Source organism: Mesoplodon bidens (genome assembly GCF_964165515.1).
Source record: "Mesoplodon bidens genome assembly, chromosome: 10".
Lineage (NCBI taxonomy): Eukaryota > Metazoa > Chordata > Mammalia > Artiodactyla > Ziphiidae > Mesoplodon > Mesoplodon bidens.
The window spans coordinates 73,601,116-73,614,038 of record NC_138172.1 but is presented as its reverse complement, the minus strand read 5'-3'; the positions used below and the strand labels follow the sequence as shown (position 1 = coordinate 73,614,038).

General features: G+C 52.1%; 2 protein-coding genes across 2 annotated transcripts in view; one reads left to right on the top strand and one right to left on the bottom strand.

The window, feature by feature from the left end:
* Positions 1-1,474, bottom strand: part of CIMIP3 (ciliary microtubule inner protein 3) — a 17,928-nt gene extending 16,454 nt beyond the window's left edge. The window contains exon 1 of the mRNA XM_081247381.1: positions 1,289-1,474. Coding sequence (XP_081103507.1) covers positions 1,289-1,378 — 90 coding nt within the window. The 5' untranslated portion in view covers positions 1,379-1,474. The remainder of the gene's footprint in view (positions 1-1,288) is intronic.
* Positions 1,389-12,923, top strand: part of LOC308623560 (uncharacterized protein C6orf132) — a 27,225-nt gene continuing 15,690 nt past the window's right edge. The window contains exons 1-2 of the mRNA XM_081246139.1: positions 1,389-1,625; positions 11,464-11,570. Coding sequence (XP_081102265.1) covers positions 1,481-1,625; positions 11,464-11,570 — 252 coding nt within the window. The 5' untranslated portion in view covers positions 1,389-1,480. The remainder of the gene's footprint in view (positions 1,626-11,463; positions 11,571-12,923) is intronic.

The window sequence follows — 12,923 nt, the reverse complement described above, 5'->3', positions numbered from 1 at the left end:
TGTCCTCAAAAAAATAAAAATAGAACTACTATATGATCCAGCAATTCCACTCCTGGGTATATATCTGAAGAAAATGAAGAAACTAATTCAAAAGATACATGCACCCCAATGTTCACAGCAGCATTATTTACAATAGCCAAGATATGGAGGCAAGCTAAGTGTCTATCAACAGATGAATGGATACAGAAGATATTTCATTTATATATATACATATAAATGTATACACACACACACACACACATACACACACCACACAATGGAATACTACTCAGCCATAAAAAGAATGAAATCCCACCGTCTGCAACAACATGGATGGACCTAGAGGGTATTATTCTTATTAAAATAAGTCAGACAGAGAAAGCAAATGCTGAATGCTAATGCTTATTTGTGGAATCTAAAAAATAAACCGAATGAATATAACACAACAGAAACAGACTCACAGATATAGAGAACAAACTAGTGGAGGTGGAGAGAAGGAAGGAAAGAAAGACAAAATAGGGGTAGAGAATTAAGAGGCACAAACTACTATGTATAAAATAAATAAGCTACAAGGACATATTGTGCAGCACAGGGAATATAGCCAATATTTTATGATAACTTTAAATGGTATATAATCTATAAAAATATTAAATCACTATGTTGTACACCTGAAACTAATATAATGTAATTCAACTATATTTCAATTTAAAAATATATATTCACTTAGCTTCATAGAAAAAAGAAAAAGAAAAGTAATTTGGTGTTTAAAAAAAATGCCAAGATTTAGTCATCCTACATGCTCTTTGGAGCTCTGTCAATGAGGATATTTTCCGCCCTAGTCATCAGATCGGGACACTAGTTTTTTGCTTTTTTAGTTTTTTTTATTTATTGCTTTTACCTGTTTTTCTTATGGGCATTTCCTTACAGGCATGGAAGATTCCTGGCCCACATTTCTGAGGGCCCCTAGAACCCTTCAGCGCGCGCGCTGTGGCCAGCCACTTCCCCAGTGCTGGGCGCAAGAGTCGTTTCCGAAGTTCCGGATCGACGTGGTCACGCACCTCCTGAGAAGCTGGGAACGGGCCTGCCCCCCTCCCTTCCCCGGGGGACGAGGGGTGGAGGAGGGGGGCCGGGAGGCGACCCGGGGGAGGGGGCGGGTCGTCTCCGCGGCTGGGCGTGGGTTGGGCGAGGTCTCGGGCCCACCGGGCCCCGCCAACAATGGCCAGTTGTGGAAGGAGGCGGCAGGAATGCGGCCGGGGGAGTCGGGCGGCGGGCCGGCGGGGCGGGGCCGGGTCGCAGCCTCAGCCTCTTACCTGTTCAGGTAGCTCGCATTTCCCGGCGAGCGGCGGCGCCCGCAGCACCTGTCTCCCGTTGCGCGGGCGGGGAGGACGGCGCGGGGCATGGCCTGGTAGAGGCCCCTGGGAAGACGGTGAGGAGTCCAGTCCGGAGCAGGGCAGGAGGCGGAGGGACGGTCCTCCCCGGCGCCTGCTCGGCCGGCGGCAGCATGAAAAAGAACTCGACGGTGCAGGGCACCTTCAGCAAACTCTTCGGCAAGAAGCACGCCAACCCTCCCGCCACCTCCCTCTATGCCACCAACCCGCCCTGGATTTTTACCCAGGAGGCCCCGGAGGAGGGGACCCGGGACTTCGGTGAGTGTGCCCGGGAGCCGGAGGGAGCAGGGCTGCCGGGCGGCCCCCCCACCCCGGGGGCGACCTCCCTCCCGGGACTCCGAGCGATCCGCGGCCTCCAGGGCGGGAGACGCGGCAGCGCAGAGGGGAAGGAACGCGTTTGAACCTGTGTGCTGGCCGGCTGGAGCCTCCGGCGAGAGAGGTGTCTCTGGGAAAGGGAAGGAGGGGCCCCACTCCACAGCGAGGTCGGAGACCTTTGCGGGGGTCCCCGCATCTGATCTTAGTCCCTCTTTCGAGGTGTTTATTTTCCCTCCTCTGTGGAAGTTTTATTTGCGTTATTGTTGCCAGAAAGGCTTCCCGCGGTTTGCAGTGCCCTCCCTCACCCTTCCCCCAGCAGTACTGTTGAGTACAAAGTGTTCCCCTGGACCTGAGGACTTGGGGGTGGTCCTTTCAACCCCCGACTCTTTCCGCTTCCTCCGTCCCCCCACCCCCAGTTCCCAGCCCCGCTTCTCCTGGCCCGGGGTCACAGGCAGAGAGGGAGCTGCTATCTGCATGCCCACACACTTGGCTCTGCCCTGGGGGGACCCAGGAAAAATCCACAGGAGCCACTGCTAGCAGGATACCAGCCTGTGCCAGACACCAAGTCACTTACCGGGGTCACAGGCTCTTGCCAGGTCAACCTGGGGCCCAGTTGCCTATGAGCTCAGAGGGAGAAGCCCCAGACCCGACAGGGGAGGCTGAGGAAGCCCCTCCTGACTGCCAGCCGCCCCTGGCCCCTGAGTCAGGGTGGTGTGTCTGCAGGCATCTGAAAACACCATGCCCACCCTGCCTTTGGGTTCTTCCTGTGGGTCACCTTATCACTGCATCTTTCTGAAGTTTGTACCCTATATAACTGAGGGGGAATCCAGCGGGTGGGGACAGGAATTCACTTCTTGTGTATGATCTGAGCTTCTGGGCCCAAGGAGGGTCACCCATCACTGCTTTACCTCACCTGCCTTCATTGTCACCCCATTACCTTCACTGACCTTTATGGCCACTGTGTGGGGACCCACAGAGGATGTTACAGCCTCAACCCCTGCTATTGGATTCACTTCGGCACCCAAGTTGTCACAGTTGGGACACAAGGCACCCTGACAGGAGCAGGGCAAACAAGACATTGCCTCTCTCTGGCCCAAGGATCTCAGACCAGCTGGTGAACAGAGCTGACCGAATGCTGTTTAGCCCTTTCTGAGTCTTTGCTATAAAAGAGTAAGTGCAAAAGGAACAGAGAGACATGACCTCTGATTGGAACTAGTATGTGAGCTGAGAGGGAAGGGCACCCAGCATTTCGAGAGCAAACAGCAGGAGCAAAGCCTACGAGGGCCAGGGTGGCTTGGAGTCAGGGTTTAGGAACTTAACAAACACACATGTCCTGCCAAGTACAACTGTGTGAGGCCTAAACGCCTCTCCTCGCCTGGGTCCCAAACATTTATTGACCCCTTCTTAGGTGCAAGGTACCGTTCTAAAGTCCTTGTGTTGTTGACTTGTTGAATCCTAGCCTATGATCCTGTTTGACAGATGAGGCAACCAAGGCACAGCGAGGTTAAGTAACATGCCCAAGATCATACAGCTTTAAATGATGGAGCCAGGGTTTTCTCAAGTGTACAGTTCACTGATTTTTTTTTTTTTTTTGGTACGCGGGCCTCTCACTGTTGTGGCTTCTCCCGCTGCGGAGCACAGGCTCCGGACGCGCAGGCTCAGCGGCCATGGCTCACGGGCCCAGCCGCTCCGCGGCATGTGGGATCTTCCCAAACCGGGGCACGAACCCGTGTCCCCTGCATCGGCAGGCGGACTCTCAACCACTGCGCCACCAGGGAAGCCCCACTGATTTTTTTAGTAGACTTATCAAGTTGTGTAACCGTCAGTGCAATTCAGTTTGGGACATTTCCATTACCCCCCAGTTTCCCTCATGAGGCACAGCCAATATTTGAACCCAGGCAGTGGGGCTCCAGAGACCACACTCTTAGCCGGCTTGCAGAGTGGACTTTGTGGAAGGTAATCAAGGGTGAATTTGACTGGAGGGGCATCTGCTTGAGAACACCTCCCCCCTCCCCCCCAACTCCTTCCCCAAGGGGAATGCCTTACACACTTGTATACATTTTTGCTTTACATACTTCTCTACATGTTTGCCTGCACTGAACAGACTGCAGGTGGGGTTCAGTCCCTCCACTAGAGAAATGCAGGCATGGTGCCTGTCACCTCTAGCCAACTTCTGCCTCCACCAGCAGGGCTGGAGCCCGGGGAGGCACCTCCTCCCGTTCCCCAGGGCAGGGCTGAGTCTCCATCTGACTCAGCCTGGTTGCACCACATGGAGGGGTGGGAAGCAATGTGCACCCAGCAGGATGGCTCTCCAGTGTTTCTGGGGTGTTCCTCAGGGTGCCAGTGGGTGTAGCAGAGGTCTTCCTGCTGAACGGGACATGTGCTCGGAGTTGGGGAGGGGAAGGACCAGTGTTGGGGATTCTGGGTTGTGATGAAGATCCCAGACCTGTTTTGGAGTCCACCCCTGTCAATAAGTGGGGGCCTAGCCACTCTCTGGGCCAGTTTTTTTCTTCTGTTAAATGGGGCTGGTGTCCAGACTGCTTACAGAATGACTGCTTGAGGTTGGTATATGGCAGTGCTTTGAAGAGCATTAAAAGGAAAAACACTAAAACAAGGACTGGCAAATTATGGCCCATGGCCTGTTTTTGTAAATAAAGTTTTATTAGAACACAGCCAGCCATGCCCATCATTTGCATATCATCTGTGGTTGCTTTCATGCTACTAAGGGCAGAGTTGAGTCACAGCAGCAGAGACAGTATGGCTCACAAAGCCAAAAATATTTACTAGCTGGCCCTTTACAGAACAAATCTGTCAAGTCCTGCATGATTTATTATTATCAGGGCATTTCCAACTCTGAGCACTTCCTGCTTCAGTTCTTGTAGCTGAGGCATGTAGAGGCCATGATAAGATCTCAAAGGGGTTGGGATTAGAGTTTCATAGGGTCCCTGAGTCTGTGACATTCTCTGAGATGCTGGTGGTATCCAGCCCTTGGAGAATAGCCGGTAGGATGGAGGGGGAAGAACCAGTGTGGGAGTGTGTAAGGGAATTAAGGAGTAAGCACTTGCTTTGTGGCTACAGTCATGTAAAAATCTGTTTGCACAAGGGTAGGCTGGGTGCAGCAGGTAAAATGCAAACAGTCATGTGAAGGTGGTGACAGGTAAATTTTTCTTTACAGGATTTCCCTAACATTTATCCAGTAACTACTAGATAGGCCTTCACTTAATGCCATTGCAATCCTAATTAAGCCTCCTGCGAGCCCACACAAGGGTCTTAAAAGGCTGCACAATTGCTTTTAAAGTACTTGAGAAAGCAAAGATGTGGATCTTTACAAATCTCAGGATAAGGGACTTGCTGCAGCCTGAGACAAGGCTGCCAGTCACTCAGGACTCCTCCCTTGCCTCTTGGATTAGTTGAGCCAAGCTTCTTTATCTACCACCACCCCACCCCACCAATAGGATGCCCTGATTGCTGGGGGCCCTTCCTTCTTTTCCTCCAAAATGTAAATCACCTTCCTCCCAACCACCTAGAACACTTATTTAAAATGCAGATTCCAGGGGGCCCACCTGGGGTACATGAAGTCAGAATCACTGGACTAGGACCCAGATTCTGGACTTTTCACCAGCTCCTGGGTGATTCTTTTATTGGGGATATTTGAGAATCTTGGGGTTTCCTTCCCCAGATGGAGCTGGGCCATTCTCATTCGCCTGAGGACTTTTTGCAGTTCTAAATAAATGTATAGGGACTATCCCAGCTCCTTATCCAGGAGAGCCCCAGTACTCCCTAAGGTGGCTACTGGTTCTGGTATTCCTGCTCCTGGGGTCCCCTGACCTGGTGTCTCAGGCCAGGCTAACAGGTAGAAAGCCATGAACCCCAGGGACTGAGCACATATTTCTGGCCAGGGACAGGCTGGCACCAGCCTACCGAAAGGAAAGCTGACCTGTGCATGGCAGGGGTGTGAAGGAGATTTTTGTTTACTCCTGTCCCCTGGAGGTGTGCTGTACACACACACACACACACACACACTCTCTCTCTCTCTCTCTCTCTCTCTCTACTGCCCCATTATATAAGCTCCTCTTGTTCCTGTAGTTCAGCTCAGAAAGCCAGGCCCTCCCTTGACCACTGCAGACTGGCTACAGGGTGCCCTTTCTCTTCCAGCCAATAAATTAATAACAATAATATCATCATTATTATTATCAGTTATTTATTGAAACAGGCACTATACTAAAAACTATGTTTTCTCAGTTGAGGAAACACTCAGAGGCTCAGATAGGTTGAATGACTCAAAGGCATTTCAGCTCAAGACAGCTCAAAAATTAAAGTGCATCCAATCACCCGGGACCTTGTTAAGATCAGATTCAGATGCACTTTGAGAAGTTCCCAGGTGAAGTCCGTCAGGTCTACAGGCCATACTTTGGGTAGCGTGTCCTAGCCTAGGGCCTATTTGCTGCACTCCTGCCCCCCTCCAGTCCCCAGCCCCAAGGCTCCTCCCATTGTGCCCGCCCCCCGCACTCTGTGGCTCCAGCCCAGCCCAGTGCCATCTTTGGAGTTCCCTCTGCGCTTGGACAAAGGCCTCTCTCCGGCGCACCAGGTCAGACCTGCTGGGGCTTGCTGGGACAGACCAGCCTTTTCAGGTGCCTGGCCCTGTTAATTAGCAAGGAAGGGCCTCATCAGCCATTTGTGGGTTACATTCACCTGGGGCCCCCTGCTGCATCCCTGAAAGGCTGGGCTCCCCCTAGTGGCCAAGGATCAGATGACCCACTTCAGTGCAGTAGAGGTGAGGGTCTGTTTTGGGGTCTGGGTTATACTGGTCAAGGTAGCAAACTCTCCCAAGCTAGAACACCACCGCTTTTAAGCACCTGGAATTCGATGAGATCTGTGGCCAGTGCTCCTGGGGCCATTTGGGGGCTCCTGGCAATTTGGGACCCCACACCGTTACCCCAGCCTTCCTCTCACCTCTGCTAGCTTTTTTGTCTCCCTTGATTTGGGGAGGCTTCTCCCCGAATGATCCCTATTTGACTGGTGGGGAAACCCAGCCTGAGTCCTCAGGTGCTACATGGAGGAGCTGGGGTGTGACCCCAGATCTGATGCCGAGATGCATTTGTCTCCTCTAGACCTCACCAACTTTCCAGTCTCACTCTGGAAGAACAGGAGACCAAGGAAAGAGATGCTGAATCCCTGTGTGATTTCCTTGCTGTCCTGGCTGTGACCAGAGGGAATTGGATTCTAGAGTCAGGTTGCCTGGGCTTGAATCCTGGCCCCTTTTACTCACCAGCTGTGGAACTTCGGCAGGGGACTTAACCTCTCTGAGCCTCAGTTTCCTCATCTGCCAAATGAGGATAATAAGAGTACCTCCCGTACAGGTTTTTTTTTAAACAATTTTATGTATTTATTTATTGGCTGCGTTAGGTCTTTGTTGCGGTGCACGGGCTTCTCATTGTGGTGGCTTGTTGCGGAGCACGGGCTCTAGAGCATGTGGGCTTCAGTAGATGCAGCGCATGGGCTCAGTAGTTGTGGCTCGTGGGCTCTAGAGTGCAGGCTCAGTAGTTGTGGCTCATGGGCTTTGTTGCTCTGCGGCATGTGGGATCTTCCCGGACGACGGCTCGAACCCGTGTCCCCTGCATTGGCAGGCAGATTCTTAACCACTGCGCCACCAGGGAAGCCCCGCACAGGTTTGTGAAGGGGGATGTAAAGAGCACTTAAAATGGTGCCCAGCTCGTAATATGGCGTATCAGGTGTCAGACAGTTACATTTTTTTTTTTTTTTTTTTTTTTTTTGCTGTACACGGGCCTCTCACTGCTGTGGCCTCTCCCGTTGCGGAGCGCAGGCTCCGGACACACAGGCTCCGCGGCCATGGCTCGCGGGCCCAGCCGCTGCGCGGCACGTGGGATCCTCCGGGATAGGGGCACGAACCCGTGTCCCCTGCATCGGCAGGCGGACTCTCAACCACTGCGCCACCAGGGAAGCCCGACAGTTACATTTTTATCATTCATTTCCTCTCTAGTTTGGACCTGTCTAGGATCTGGGGAAAGAGCTAAATAACTGTCCCAGAGCTCAGCCTCCATGGAGATCCATGGGCAGCTTTCGGGCTGGGGGAAGAAGAGCATTTTATCAGGCTTCCAACCCTGACCTTTGTAAGAAAACGAATGCCAAAGACCCAATTAGAGGTTCCTCCTTTTGGGGAGGAGAAAGGAAGGGCTGGAAGTGAGGCAGCCGCTTGTGCCCAGCCCTCAGCTCCCCTAAAGCTGGCTGTTCCCCCCTCCACTTAACACACACACACACACACACACACACGCGCGCGCGCGCACACACACACACACACACACACACACGCCCTGCCCCAGACTGAGAGAACCAGGTCAGCCTGTTCGGGGAGAGGCAGCAAGCCACGTGCCATGTGTAAGGCACCCCATTATTTGTGCCTGGAGCCCAGCCCTGCAAGTTGGGGACCCCGTTTGAGCCCTGGCACCACCACCACTGCTCTGAGACCTTGGACCAGCCCCATCCGTTCTGGGCCTCAGTCTCCCCATCGGCAAAGAGGGCAGCCCCAAGGGTCCAGACTCAGAGCTCTCCCTGACAAGAGGGCAAAGGGCCACCCACCTCCCAGTGGCTTCCCCACCGTGGGTAGAGTTGTCCAGCCTCCTGTCTGTCTCTGGCTTCACCTCCTCACTGTCCATTCCTTCTTCAAGAGGCCCTCCTTTAATCTCTTCAGTTGAGAAGGGGGCTGCTTCCCAGGAAGGCCCATTCTAGTATCCCTGACACTGATCCTAGCAGCATTCATTTACTTCCACAGGAAAATCCCCAAGGTTGGACTCTATTGTCTTTCTGTTTAGTTTTGGACCTTGACTGTGAGGCTCAGAAAGCCCCAGCCCTGACCTTGAACTCTTGGGGGACCCCGCTTATGGTAGTAGCCACATGTGCCTCACCTGCTGGTGTGCCTTGACCAACTGGGAACTGAGCCCAGGTATGAGGGGCCCAGGGAAAGTCTGTCAGGTTCTAGACACACCTCTTTTTTTTTTTTTTCCTTGAAATAACATACATTTATTACCTTAGAGTTCTGTAGGTCAGAAATCTGACACTGATCTCACTGGGCTAAAATGAAAGTGTCAGCATCACTGTGTTGTTCTTTTCTGGAGGTTCTATGGAAGAATGTTTTCTCGCCTTTTCCAGCTTCTAGAGGCTGCCTGCGCTCCTGGCTCGTGGCCCCTTCCATATTCAAAGACAGCAGTGGCCAGCCGAGTCTTTCTCACATCACACCGCTTTGACTCTGCTTCTCTCATCACATTTCCTTCCCCGACTCCCAGCCACACCTCTTAGAATGGGGGAGTCAAATTGCATTTCCAAGAGGTGCCCCCTTGGGAGGGAGCCACCCAGGCCTTCCACTTCTGTCTCTACCACAGCTGCTTGCCTTCCACAGGTACTCCAGAGAACAATCGTATTCTTAGAAAGGGCTCCCCTGCTCAAAACAACCACAAACCAGCTGAGACAACAGTGGCTCAGAATCAGGGCTGAGTCATGGAATCTGTGAGGTGTGTAGAGTGGGTGCATGTGGGGGTCAGATGGTCCCGGCTCAGATCTGTCTCTGCCCTAACCTGTGTGGGCCTTGGGCAAGCTGCTTCACCTCCCACCCCTCCCCAGCACTGCTTCTTGGCTACAGCCAAGCCTCCCATACCCTCCAATAGCACCCCTGCCCCTCACACCCCCATCCTCCCATCCACATCCTATAAATCGTGAGATCAGGATTCCCCACTTTGGGAGCAGTGTGTACAGTCTAGTGGTTCAGAGGCCAGCCCTGGAGCAGAGACCCCGGCTTCACCGCTTACTCTGAGGCTTTGGGCAACTTATTAGATCTCTCTCTGTGCCTCAGTTTTCTCATCTGTAAAATGGGGATGGTGATCATACCGATTGCAAGGGGCTGTTTTGAGAATTAGATGAATTAATAATGTATAAGATGCTTAGAAGGGTGCCTGGCCCATTACAAGTGTTCAATAAATTCTACCTAGTCTTCTATTATTACTGCTATTATAGTGATCAACCTGCCAGATTGCTTGCTTCTAAAACTCCTAGGCACACAATAAGAGTAACTATTCATATTGTGGTAACTCAGCTGCAGAAAGGATGCTCCCTAGACCCCAACACTGGTGCAGAGATTAAATAAAATAATGAGAGAGAAGGTCGGCTTGGAAGCATGCCTGTGTTAGTCCCCACCCCACCCCCAGTATAACGTCTTGGTGATCAAAACAGCACTGTCTAGAGAATGTCCCAGGAAATCCTGGTGTCAACACACAGACGCTTAGAAGCCAGTGAGAATTAGGTGGGTTTTAGTGGTAGCTGTTGGGGGTGTCCAGTTATTTCTACTTTTCTTGTTTCTAATTGTGCCAAATCTGCACTCTTACAACCCCCCTCTCCCTCCCCACCCACCCTCTGGCATCTTGGTCTCCAGCCTTAGGCATGGAGCCTGGCAGCCACCACTGGGGAACCGTGTTTGCCCAGAGTGTACGGGACGGGACGGGGCAGCGCTGGGAACTAGAATTTCCGGGGACATGGGGAAAACTCACCATTTTGGCCCCTTTGAGAGGTGGAGAATCTGGAATGTGCCAGCTGACTCTCTGCCAGGTAGGGCAGCACATAAAGGACTCTGTGTCCCATTTCTGGGGTGCTCCCCGGGGCCTCCATGTCACAGTCAAGGCCCTCTATGTGGGAATCTTTAAACTCTTGCACTTTTCTCCTAAAGTCATGTGCAAGAGGCAAAGTAACCACCATTCATCCATTGTTCCAGTTAGTAGGATTCTGGTTAGTTGGAATTTTGACCTTTCTCCTCTTTCCCCTCTGGCTATAGAGGAAGAGGAAGTCCCTCGGCCCTGGTAAATGGAGAAAGCCCTCCTTGCTCATGGCCCATGTAGTAGGAGGTCCTCAGTGACCCCTGCCTCTCAGAGGTGACAGTGTGTGAAATCTCATCAATGTGTGTTAAGAATCATGAGGGAGACTGGTTGAGAAAATGTTCTACAATAGTTCCCACTACTGTAGAAACAGCCCAGAGCACAGGTCCAGCAACTAGAGGAGGAGAAAGGTCCTGTATTGTCTTCCTACAGAGGATGGGACCACATTTGCTGGCACTGTCATTGTTCCCGTTGTACAGATGGGAAAACTGAGGCCCAGAGAGGTTAAGCCACATGGCGAGTCAGTGGCAGAGCTGGGATTTGTACTAAGTCAGGTGGACCCTACCATCCTATTTCTGCTCTGTCCTCAAGGGCGCATCAGATGGAGCCATGCCCCCAACCATTGATGGTTTGGGAGCTAAAGAAATCTTGGGTTAGAGGAGTCCAGAAGGTGGATGCTGGGCCACTGGGCGGCCTAATCTGCTCTGCTTGTTCCAGATTAGAAATTCAAACACTCAAGCGAAAAGCCAGCTTGTTTTCCTCCCTCTCTCAGAGATAAGCTTTAGCTGGGGCCTTGCTCAAGTTCTCAGGGCCCCAGAAGGAGGGGCTTGTGGGAGTGAAGGCTCAGGACCTGTATGGGGTGGATGAGGAGAGAGAGGACTGCTGGTGGCTGAAAGCCTCAGGAGACCCCTAGAAACCGCCCCTGGAGTCCCTCCCAATCCTGCTTCACTTGGTCCCAAAAGCACACGCCCCACCCGTAGGATCTTGTTATATAAGAGGTGCTGGGCTGGGTCCAGCAGGGGCCACTGCGGGGCCTGATTAAACTCAGTTTTCCTGATTAAACTCCATTGGCCCCTGTGCCTTTGATCTCCAGCTCACGGTCTCCCCTCACTTGTCTCCTCTAGATGGGATCTATTATGGAGACAACCGATTTGACACAGTGAGTGAGTCAGGAACTGCCACGCTGAAAGCTCGGCCAAGAGTCCGGCCCCTGCTGACCTTTCTTCCACTGGTGAGTACTGTTCTGCCCTGAGGTCTGTGGGTCTGCTCTGGATGGGCCACCTTGGCTGTCATAGAGGAGGGAGCCCCACCTGCCCTGGCCCGAGTGGTCATCAGCCTCACTCTCTGTCCATTCCCTTCCTTCCTGATGCCAACCCAGGGTGGCTACTGGGAGGAGGCATGGCTCATGGCAGGAAAGATGGGATTAGGGGTGTCAGCTCCTCCGAGTCGAAACCTAAGGAGAGGTTATGGGGAAGTTGCATGCAGAGGCAATGCAGCAGTGGGTACCTCCAGCTCAGCAGGATTCATATTCCACAATCACCAATGGCTGACTGCTCTGTGCCAGGCCCTGCATTGGATGCTGAGATTCAGAGATGATTGAGCCAGCATTGCTCAAGGAACTCCCTGCCCAGTGCAGGGGATGAATCAGTGAACAAACTATTAGAACATAGGCAAGAGCAGGAGTGGCCAATCCAGCTACAGGGTGGTGATCAAGGAAAGCTTCCTGGAAGAGGTGGCACCTGAACTGTCTCGCAGGTCAAATAGCAGTGACCCTTGGGAGAAGGGCATTTGGGACCGATTTGTTTGTGGATCTGAAACTGCCAGAAACCAAAAACTCCCTTCTGGAGTCTGTGGTGGGGCTTTTGTTCTCTAAAGGGAAAGACACTCAAAACAACTGCTCTGTGACTGGGTTTTCAGGGACAGCCTAGTCCAGCGCCATCCAATAGAAGTATAATGTGAGCCTCATGTGTAATTTTATAATTTCTAGTAGCTACATGAAAAAGAAATAGGTAAAATTAGTCCAAAGATGATCATTTCAACATTTAATCAATGTAGAAAATACTACTGAGATAGTTTACGTTCTTTCTTTCATACTAAGTCTTCAAAATCTGGTGTGCCACACTTAGAACACACATCTGACTTCTGACTAGCAACATTTCAAGGGCTCAATAGCCACTTGTGGCCAGTGGCTACCGTATGCGACAGCCCAGATTTAGAGCCTAAACTGTCAGCCTCATAAATTCCAGGTTCCAGAGACCTGGGTCCCGGTTGAGACAATACAGTCACTGGGGTCACAGCATCCCATACCTCGACTGACAAGGCACCTAATCCTGGTCTGAGTTCTCAGGGGCCTGTTAGACCTCATGGCACCCCATGCCTCAGTCTGGGGCACCCACAAGTTCTGTCCAGCACTGCCTAGCACAACCATCTCCCTTGCACCACCACCGATTTTTTCTGGGTTGTCCAAGCTCACCAACCAGACCCCGAGATTCTTTGTGAGAGGGACTGAGTCTTACAGTCTCCTTGCCGCGACCCCAAGGCCTGTATGTGGAGGGCTGAGCACACAGACCTCTGGGAATACAAC